This window comes from Trichechus manatus, unplaced genomic scaffold, assembly GCF_000243295.1.
Source record: "Trichechus manatus latirostris isolate Lorelei unplaced genomic scaffold, TriManLat1.0 scaffold00028, whole genome shotgun sequence".
NCBI classification, from domain to species: domain Eukaryota; kingdom Metazoa; phylum Chordata; class Mammalia; order Sirenia; family Trichechidae; genus Trichechus; species Trichechus manatus.
In genome coordinates, this window is record NW_004443964.1 from 6,864,367 (window position 1) to 6,874,292 (window position 9,926).

The 9,926-nt window shown below is 57.8% G+C and overlaps 1 protein-coding gene and 1 non-coding gene across 2 annotated transcripts; both read right to left on the bottom strand.

The window, feature by feature from the left end:
• Positions 1-860: 860 nt before the first annotated feature.
• TSEN54 (tRNA splicing endonuclease subunit 54) lies at positions 861-7,771 on the bottom strand. Its single transcript, XM_023729242.1, has 10 exons — positions 7,669-7,771; positions 7,510-7,573; positions 7,344-7,427; positions 6,940-7,038; positions 5,606-5,658; positions 3,797-3,898; positions 2,971-3,596; positions 2,269-2,329; positions 1,859-1,975; positions 861-1,383 (listed from the first exon to the last, which is right to left on the bottom strand). Exons 3-10 carry the CDS (start codon positions 7,407-7,409, stop codon positions 1,233-1,235), a joined length of 1,275 nt encoding a protein of 424 aa, XP_023585010.1. The 5' UTR covers positions 7,410-7,427; positions 7,510-7,573; positions 7,669-7,771; the 3' UTR covers positions 861-1,232.
• Positions 7,772-8,785: 1,014 nt separating this feature from the next.
• Positions 8,786-8,857, bottom strand: TRNAE-UUC (transfer RNA glutamic acid (anticodon UUC)). Its single transcript has one exon. It is a non-coding gene; the product is annotated as a tRNA-Glu (tRNA).
• Between the last annotated feature and the right edge of the window lie 1,069 nt (positions 8,858-9,926).

Here is a 9,926-nt window from a genome sequence, read left to right on the forward strand (position 1 = left end):
CGCAGCCAGGGCGCCCAGGGGCCGGGCGGTGCTCGGGCCAATCGTCGGCCCCGAGCTCCCGGGGCGGGGCCAGGTCGTGAATATGCACAAGGCGCGCCGGCCCGCCCCGGCCTCACCTGCGCGTACCTGCGTCGCGGGACGCAGCGCCACGCCCCGTCGCCTCCCAGAAGAGGAAGTAGTTCCTGGAACGCGCGGAGGTCCCGGGGCCGCCTCCCGGCCGGACTCCAGAGAGGAACTGTTCCTCCCATAGCCCGGCCCCACTGCCCGCGGAGGGCCCAGCCGGATCCGAGCGGACGCAGGGCCGAGGTGTCGCTGCGAGGCGCCTCCCCTCGGAGAGGGCTCTAGGACCCCTCTTCAGTCTGTTGCAGTGCCGGCAGGGGCCCGCGGCCCCGAGGGGCAGCGGCTGGAGTTTTTAGCACCAGCGAGGGGGGCGGCTGGAGTGGAGTGGCAAGAGGCGGGAGCGCAAGGGGCGCAGAAGCCCGGCCCCAGGCCCGGGAGCGTGGAGGGAGCGCGTCTCCCGCGCAGCTGCTGGCGGACCCTCGGAGCGTCTAGAGCTCCGGCCTCACCGCCACTGCCACCCTTCTACCGTGACCCGGCCGAGCCCCGGACTCCTTCCTCGGACTACCCTTCGGAAACCCCAGACGACTAGAGGTCTGTGACTTTCCATCCCCGAGAGGGGCGGGACGCGTTCCGGCCTCCCACCGGCTTCCCTCACTCTTTACGTCCCGTCCCGCACCAGAGAAGGCTGCTCTAGTGTGTGTCAGTACCGCGGGCAACGGGGGACGGGAAGGGGCGGGGGCGAGCGCGGCGCACTGCGGCGCCTGGACTGCGGGTTGGGGAGATCCAACTTGTCCAGTACATATATCCAGCCACGACAGGAGGGAGAACTTTTTAATGGCTTTGGCTTTGTCGCATGAAGCAGGCACCCTCTCGTTTAAAGGCACGGAGTCCTCTTTTCTGCATCACCTTGCTGGGTCTCTGAAATCTAGTCCTGAGTTCCAAGGGGGTCACTGCAAGGCAGCAACCTCAGGCCTGGAGCATGGAAGCCCTGCAGTGGCCGGGTAGAGGGGCATGGCTTTGCTCTCCAGCAAGCGTCGGACACCAGGGCCAGGGTGCGGACTGGCTCCCGCTGCTCCAGGCACAGGATGCTAAGACAGTCCCTGAGAGCAAACAGTCCAGGTCCAAAGAGCAGGCCCCAGCCCCAGCCTCTCCCTGAGGGAGATGCTGCATGGTCAGTGCTCCAGGTCACTGGGCAGTGTGAAGTCCCGGAAGCTGTAGAAGAAGATGTCCCCGTGATCCACCAGGGCAAAGATTAGGGGGACATCCCCACTCTGGTAGGACAACCGCTTGAGGGTGGAGAGGCCTGGGACTGGCTCGTCAAATCTGCAGGGAGAAAGATTAAACTGAGACCTCAGCATAGCCCACCCGTAAGCTCTGAGACCCCAGCCCCTGTGAGCCTCCCAGGGAAGGAGGGTGTGAGACAGGAGTTGGAGGGACAAGAATGCTGGCCCCTGGGCTGCCCTCTCTGCAGGCAGCATGGCTCTGCTAAGTGCTCCAAGAAGAGGGAGGCCCTCACCATTCTTAGCCTGTAAATCCCTCTGCTTCTCGTCCCTTCTGCTGAGGGAGCCTGGGACTAAAGTGACTCAGGAGAGAACCTACCCCAAATCCCAAGACTCAGGAGCTAAGGGTTGGAAAACCTGGATTATAACAGCACTGACTGGCTGTGTGGCCTCACACGGAGGCCATGTAACCTCTCTGGACTCAGGTTCCGCTCGGACTGGCCAGGGGGTGGGGGTAGAGAGGAGGTGCACATGGCTTCACAAGAACTGGGAGTAGTACACACTCGCTCGTCTCATACCCACTAACGCACATCCGAGCATAGGGCTTGCCAGGGTTACTCTTTCGGAAAGTGGCCACAGCGTTGGCCTGATAAACGTCGAAGCTGATCTCCAAGCTCCCAGTCTTCTCCAGCAGCCTGAGGAAGAGCGTGAAACTTCAGGAAACAGGAACTCTCCTCCCCACCTTCCTTGCCCTCTGCCAGTTCCAGAAGGCAGCCTGGTCCAGGGGAACTGAGGTCCTGGCTGTAAGGAGCTATGAGGGGCAGCGGGGAGGTCAGCTGCCGTATCTCAACCCTTGGGATAAATCCACCCCTTGTCTGTGGTTCCTCCTTTTCTCTGAGAGACACACGAACATCAGGTGTTGCTCAGAGCTAGGCACGTGGGTATGGGTCCCTGGAATGAGTCCCAACCTTGCTGTCTGCAAACTCACCGGGCCCCTCCGTCAGCCAGGTGTGTCATCTGCAGCACCGAGATATGCTGTAGGACCGTGGCTACGAGGCAGTGAAAACAAGCGTTTAGGGGTGAGTCAACCATCTACAGAATCCCTCGACATTTCTGAATCTGCCAGCTAGTTTAGGATTTCCAGGTTTAGCAAATAAAAGATACAGAACACCTTTATTTTACCTGGCAATCCTAATCTAGTTGGTTACAATCTGCCACGTCCCGTAAGGATTTTAAGGTGTTCTGAATCTGTTAATGCATTCAGCCTGGGCTAGTCTTGCCCTGTTAGTTCCCTAAGCTTGACAGCAAAAGCAGAAGCTCAACCTTTTATGTGGCCAAGATGGCACCTCCTGGTTCCAATCTAGTGGGGCTGGGAGAACAGGAAGCCACAGCTGGTTGGTGGTGAAGCTATCACATGCATCTTGTATCTTGTTTATGACTTTAAGGGCATGGTGGTAGTTTTCATTCGTCCTTGCCTCTCCTTAGTCACCAACCAACCATCTCTAATGTCCCCATTTGGGCCCTCTGCTGCTGTCCTGGAGTAGACTGTCATGGGTTCCACTCCATCGGACAGTCTCTCCTCCCCCATCCTCCTTAGCCTGGCTCAGTCCTGGTCAACCCATGCCCCTTTTGAAGTCTTGTGACTCCTCAGCTGCCAGCGGCTGGCAGGGCTACGGCAGGCTGGGAGTACCTGGGGAGTCCGCTTGGTCAGGGCTCAGCAAGGGGGTGACAGGCTGGTCCCACAAGTGTGGAGGGCGGCTCTGGGTCTTCCACAGGTGTCGCCTCTGGAGCAGGGCTTTGTACTCCTGCCAGCTGGAGCAGCGCTGCACCTCGGGGTCCATGTTGACATCCTCCCGGAAGTGCCGGGCCCCTGCCTGTTGCTCCCGTCGGGAGAGCTTCTCCTTCCGCTGGTTCAGCTTCTGGCACCAGGACTCAGCGTCTATCTCCCGCCCAGCGATGTTGGCTGGGAGCAGCTCTGGGGCTGGTGCAAGCAGGAGGGTGTGGCGGCTATCTGAAGCCATGTTGGGGAAGGAGATGTGTTCAAAGTTCCAGCGTGGCTTACAAGCCCCTGGGGCTCCATTCTCTACTTTGCCACTCTCCTGGCTGCACCCCACCCTGTCCCTGGCCAGGCCAGGCCAGGGATCCAGGGACCCCAGAAGCTCAGCGTCCTTTCTGGGGCTCAACTCCTGGGCTTTTTCCTCTGGGAATGGGCTGTTCTGGCTGCAGGGAGCTAGGCTTGAGGTGGCCTGGCTCTCAGGTGTCCCATTCACCCCCTGCAGGGGGCTCTCCGGGGTCCTGGACTTCTTAGGAATGGACCTGAGGGACGTGGGGAGGAAAAGTAGCTGCTCTGCTCCTGATCGCTGATGGGCGTACAGCCCACCGTGAGCTAAAGGGGAGGGCAGGTGCCTGGCTGTCTCCCTGAGCCACTGCAGGAGCTGCCAAGGGTTCAAACACCAGCACACCCCCAACATCTCAGCATCCCCACAACTCCCTGGGGGGCATGGGGGGAGCATTACCGAGAGCTGGAGCTCCTCCTCTTTCTCTTGCCCTTTCGATCCTCCAGGTGCTGGGTGCTGCCATCCAGGTTCAGCTGCCTCTCATAAGGGGACAGGACAGAGCTGTGGGGAGAGGATGGGGCAGGCAACAGATCCATCTTCTCCGCCTGGGCTCCCGTGAGATCTGTGGGGGATGGGGCTGAGAGGACAAGTCAGGGGGCCGCAGCAGGGGGCTAAGGCCACAGGGCCTGGCCATGCCACTCTGCCTGGGCCTCTGGTCCTCACCAGTGGCACCACTGAACAGAGGTTCCCTGGAATTGGGGTTCCTGCTATGAGTTGAACCCACTGCTGGGTTTGCAGAGCCAGCAAGAAATGACTGATCACTGTGAGAAAAACCAAGAGGAGCTAGAAAACTTGAAAAATGCAGAAAAATAAAGATGAAACAAAAATCCTGGATAACCACTGTTAGCATTTTTGTTCCACACACACACACTCCCCGTGTTGCTCTCCATCTCTGCTTTTTCAAATACAGATGACATTGTTCTATGCATTTGGTTGTGAGTTGCCGTCAAGTGGATTCCGACTCACGGTGACCCCACGTGTGCAGAGTAGAACTGCTCCATACGGCTTTCCAGGCTGTGACCTTTCAGGAGCGACCAACCCTTCAGCTAGTAGTTGAGTGCTTTACCATTTGTGCCGTATAAACACAGCCCCTGAGCACCACAGCATTCTTCTCTGGCATGGGTTGGTTTTTTTTTTTTTGGTTCTAAGGCTGTGCTGCCCAATATGCCACAAGTGGCTATGGCAGAGCAGTGGTTAAGAGCTCGGCTGCTAACCAAAAGGTTGGCAGTTCGAATCCACCAGCCACTCCTTGGAAACCCCATGGGGCAGTTCTACCCTGTCGTATAGGGTTGCGGTGAGTCAAAATCAACTCCACAGCAATGGGTTTGGTTTGGTTTAAAAGGAAGCTAAAAATTTAGTTCCATAGATGCGTAAGGCACATGCATTGGACAGCATAGATGGAGATCGTTTTCATTATGACAGAAAGTTCTGTTAGGCAGGGCTGCTCTAAAGGATAAACTCTAACGTATGTGACCATGTCTCCACTGTTCGGCTCCTAGGTTGTTTCCAAGTTCACTGACTTTGCAAAGTGATGCTGTTTTGTGCCAGCTCCCCACTAAGTGCAGGCTCTGCGGGGGCAGATGCTGTGTCCTCGGCTCCTAGCACAAGGCCTGCACACAGCGAGTGCTCAGTAAATATCTGATGAATGAATGGAGGAACATTCTCACAGTCAGTCTCTACACACATCATGATTATTTCCTTAGGTTGTACTCTGCTTTCAGCAGTCAAAGGATGTGCCTGGTGCAGAGCTTTTGTGACATACTGTGAAACTACGAAGGCTGGACCAGTTGCCACACCCAGTGTGAGGGGCTCCGTGGCTCTTCGCAGTGCTCGATTACTAAGGGGATGATCTTCAGAGGCCCCAGAAAGAACATCTAGCCTAGTATAAGAAATGGGAAACCCTACTCAGCTGGAAGTCCTTCCTTTACTCAGCAAATCCACTGCACACCTACTAAGTGCTGGGCACTGCTCAGTGCCACACCTCCATGCTCACCGTGCCCTGCAGGTGCTCTGTCATTACCAGTGGAGTGAGCCAGCTGATAAACTGAAATAACTCGGATTCTTCCAGCAGAGGCCAACCCATGTCCAGGGAAGGTTCCAGGGCTCCAGCCAAGGATTCCAGGTAGGAAGAGGCCACTTTCCCACTTTGGGCTAGCCAGCTGGGTCCCAGGGTTAGAATGAATAGAAGGAAAAGGGATGGGGATTTACCCGGGCTGGAATCGTCGAACCACGTAGCCCAGTCTCTTCAGGTGGCTGAAGACCTCAAGAGAAAGAAAAGACTTAGGTCAAACGTCTCCTCTTGAAAACACCAAATAATTGCTCCAAAGAGAAGCCATTCCCCAGGCCCCTCCCCTGTCCCTCCTGCACACATGCAGAGCCCAAACCCTGGCACCAGCTGGAACACACTCCATTATAAGCACACTCCCCAAAGTAGAGTCTCTACTTCTGAAATCCTGTCCTGCTCATTTATCTCACATTTAGTAGTTTCTTGACTTAAAGCTGATAGCAAGAGACCAGAAAAAGAACTATGTTCCAGAATGCCCTGATGCCAAAGTTGACAAGAATGAAGCTCCTATGATTTAGACAAGAAGACAGAAAGTGGTGGACATTCTTCCCACTTGCAGACATGGGTGGGGTGGGGTGGGAGTGGTCTCTGGTGAAAAGTCACATATTTGTTCCTGTGTCTGTGCATCCATGTCAGAGGGACATGATCCAGGGATGTCCCTCATCCTGCTAGAACTCAGCAGCCTTCCACATAGCTGACCGCTTCCTCCTTGAAAGACCTTGTCTCGGCTTTCATGCCGCCACCTCTCCTGGTTTTGCTGTTGCCGGACACTCCTCAGTCTGTTTCTGGTCCATCGGCCTTCTCGCAGCCTCCTCGTGTTGAAGAGCTCCAGGTCTCAGACCCAGCCCTCTTCACTGGCCAGACTCTCATAGAGTCTCGCGCCTTTAAACAGCATCAGTGTGCTCATGAAGTCCACGTTTTATGTCTCTAGCCTTGACCTCCCCTGCACTTCAGGCTTAAGTATCCAATTGCTACTTGACCTCATGCCGCCCTCTCTGTGTACACGGTGCCAGCCACCATGACTGTGTTCCTCACGCCCTGCCCCCGCCCCAGCTTGTCTTGTCTCAGGGCCTTTGCACTTGCTATTTCCTCTGCCCAGAGTACTCTGTCCCCACATGTCTGCATAGCTTACTCCTTCTTAACAGAGAGGTCTTTCTCCAAATGCTAGCCCTTCAGTGATACCTTTCCGGTCTCCAAGTCTAAATTAGCATCTTCCAGTCTCTCTCTATCACTGTTCCCCTCTGCTTCATCTTCTGTCTAGCATTCAACTCTCTCTGAAGCCAATAGTTCATTTGCTTGTTTACTTATTATCCACTTGGTACCACTAGAATGGAAGCACCGTGAGAGCACGGCCCTTGTTTGTCTTGTGGCCCCAGCACGTAGCACTGTGCCTAACACCCTGTAGCTGTAAATGCTTGTATATATTCGTTGACTCAATGGGTGGGTGGCTCTTGTCCCTGGAGAGGGTGGCAGATACCTGGTACTGCAGGAAAGTCACAGTGTCCTCGGTCAGCAGCAGCTGGTAGGCCTCCTGGATGGACAACGGCAGGTCTTGGTGGAAGAGCTGGATGGAGCCCTGGAAGAAGGGGCCGACAGCTCAGCCTGTGAGCCCTCCTCTGCACTGGCACAGCCAAATGGGGCAACCTCCTGGCTCTGCCATGCCTCCCCTCCCCAGCATCACTGCAAGAACAGGCCAGCCAGGAAAGGGGGTCAGCGGCGCTAATTTGGACTGAAACCTCTGTTCCCTGCGAGGCAGTCTGTCTTCTGCTCTTGAAGTCTGGTTACAAGCTCCTTGAAAACTCAGTTATGTATACTTTACCCACTGTGTCCTTTGGGTTCCTTGGTCCCAAACCCTTCCCCGACCTCCCGGGCCCCACTCACACACTCCAGCAGATACAAGGCCTCTTCAGGGTGAAGCCGTTGCCGGCCCTGCTCTGAGTAGCCCATGGTCTGCCAGAATTTACCCTGCGTGGGACCCAGAGAAAGTGTCAGAGGAGCCTGGAGGACAGAGAAGGCGGCTCCCCTGCATCCGAGCCCCGCCGCTCACCGCAGGAGACTGCAACTCCACGAAGCCGCCTTCCGGCCTCCACTCGGCGGCCACCAAGCTGCCCCTGGCAAAGAGCGGGAAGGGGTCGTCTCAGCCCACACGATAGTCGCAGAGCCCGCCCGCCCGCGCCCACCCAGCCCTGGCCGCCCGCCCGCTCACAGGCGCTCCACGCGCTCCTCGGCCAGCAGCTGCCAGAGCTCCTCACGGCACCGGCGCAGCCGCTCGGCCTGGGCCTCCGAGCCGTCGGGGAGGAAGTCCTTGGGGCCATGCGAGCGCTGGGGCAGCTTCTGGGGCCGCGCGCGGGCGGCAAGCAGCTCCCGGGCGCTGAGGCGGAGGGACGTGGGTCAGCGCCACGCGGTCGGGCCGCCTGCCCGCCCCAGACGCCAGTTCTTCTCCCCGCGCTCCCCGGCGACCCCACGCCCGCCACCCCTGCCCCGGCCGCTCGCACCTGAGCACGCGCCCGGCAGGAACATCCACGCCCGAGGACTCCGCGTTGGGCTCCATAAGGCCGCCATCTGCGGCTGCGCGCGCGCACCGCCCATTCCCCGCCCACCTCCGGAGCTCCGCGCGGCCCTAGCGCCCGCCGACGCAACTTAGGCTCGCGGAGTCCTCCATCACCCACCGGGCTTCCGCCTTCCCGGGTATCCTGAATCCTAGCACCGGCCTCACACGTGTGCCTCGATTCCCGGAGCTGAGAGTTTGCGGGTGACGCAACGGTTAAGCGCTCGGCTGCTAGCCGAAAGGTTGGCGGTTTGAACACAACACCGGCTCTGTGGGAGAAAGACCTGGTGATCAGCTCCCGTAAAGATTCCAAAACGAAAGCAAACTCATTGCCGTGGAGTCGATTTCAACTCGTAACGGCCCTATAGGACAAAGTAGAATGGCCCCACAGGATTTTCTAGGCTGCCATCTTTACGGAAGCGGGCTGTTATATCTTTCTTGCTATAGAGCAGCTGGTGGGTTCGAAGTACCGACTTCTCGGGTAAGTAACCAAACACTTAACCACTGCGCCACCAGAAGTCCTCCTATAAAGATTAAACCAAAAACCAAACCCATTGTCGTCGGCTCATAGCGACCCTATAAGACAGAGTAGAACTGCCACCCAGGGTTTCCAAGCCTGTAAATCTTTACAGAAGCCCACTACCACATTTTTCTCCCACGAAGCGGCTGGTGGGTTCGAAACACCAACCTTTCGGTTAGCAGCCTAGAGCTTTAACCGCTTGAGCCAACAGGACTGCTAAAAAAAAAGAAAAAGAAAAAGAAAAAAGCTATAACTTTCCCATACCGGGAGTCGAACCCGGGCCGCCTGGGTGAAAACCAGGAATCCTAACCGCTAGACCATATGGGAACCGTTGTAAAAAGACTTCTATGGGGCAACTCTTACTCTGTCACATGGGGTCGCTTTGCGTGGGAATCAATTTGACAGCATCCAAAAACAAGAGCTCCCCCCCCGCCCCGCCGAGCCCCGTCTACTGCTGCCAGCCCACTTCTGAGTTCTTCTCTAATAAAACTTGAGAACCTGGCACCTGGGAGTGTTGAATAGTCAAATGTGTGACCCTCTCCTCCACAGCCCTGGGCTGCTTAGTCCCCACAACCCCAGGCTGGGCAAGGATTGAAAAAGTGGGGTCTTAGGGAAGGGAGGACAGTGGGTTCCCGAATTCCAGCTTCGCAAACTGAAGGCTACCCGTGGCAGTCAGGTTTGGTCCGCAGAGGTTCGGAGTTCCTTCAGGGTCTCCGTCGGCTCCCTGCCAAGGATCTCGGAAGCCCAGAGTTCTAGGGCCGGGGGCGGGAGGCGCTGTCCGGCCCACGATGGTGCTGACGCGCCACCCCAGCTCTCCACTAGCCCCTTCTCGAGGCTGGGGTCCCCGCAACCGCCGCCGTGGGCCGTTCCAACACCGTCCGCTAGGTGGCACCATTGCTCCGGGCAGCGGCTGTGGCTGTGCGACTCTGGCGCAGGCAGGGATCACTGTGGGTGTCCCGGGACAGGCAAGGGGGAAAGAGGAAGGGGGACTTCCCAAGTGAGTCCTTGGGTCTCGGCTCCCAAACCCCTTCAGATCACGTCTTCTGTCCCACCCAGAGTACCTCGCTCCTCAGCCTAGACTCTAGAGCTTCAGGTGGCCCCAGCTCCACAACCGCGACAGAGCCGCGCCAACTCACCGGGATGAAGGTCCCCCTACCCTGCACACTCCACCTGGGCGCATGCGCAGATCCGACCCGCGCCCCCGGTTCGACCGGGCGAATGGGGCGTGGCCTGGAGCGGATGGAGGTGGGGTCACAGGCTCTGATTGACAGCCCGACTGCGCGGCCGGGACGGTCCCTGTGCTCCCGATCCGGCGGGAGGGGGGCAGGGGCGGGATTTCCTGCGGGAGGCGCCGAGCCGGCCTTGGAAAAGGAGGGGAAGAGGAGAAAGGGGGCAG

Coding starts and splice junctions, on each gene's coding strand:
- TSEN54 (XM_023729242.1), bottom strand. CDS start 7,409: ATGGGCTACTCAGAGCAGGGCCGGCAACGGCTTCACCCTGAAGAGGCC. Junction 7,039..7,343: donor CCTTGTATCTGCTGGAGTGT/GTGAGTGGGGCC, acceptor CCCTTCTTCCAG/GGCTCCATCCAGCTCTTCCA. Junction 5,659..6,939: donor TGACTTTCCTGCAGTACCAG/GTATCTGCCACC, acceptor CTTTCTCTTGAG/GTCTTCAGCCACCTGAAGAG.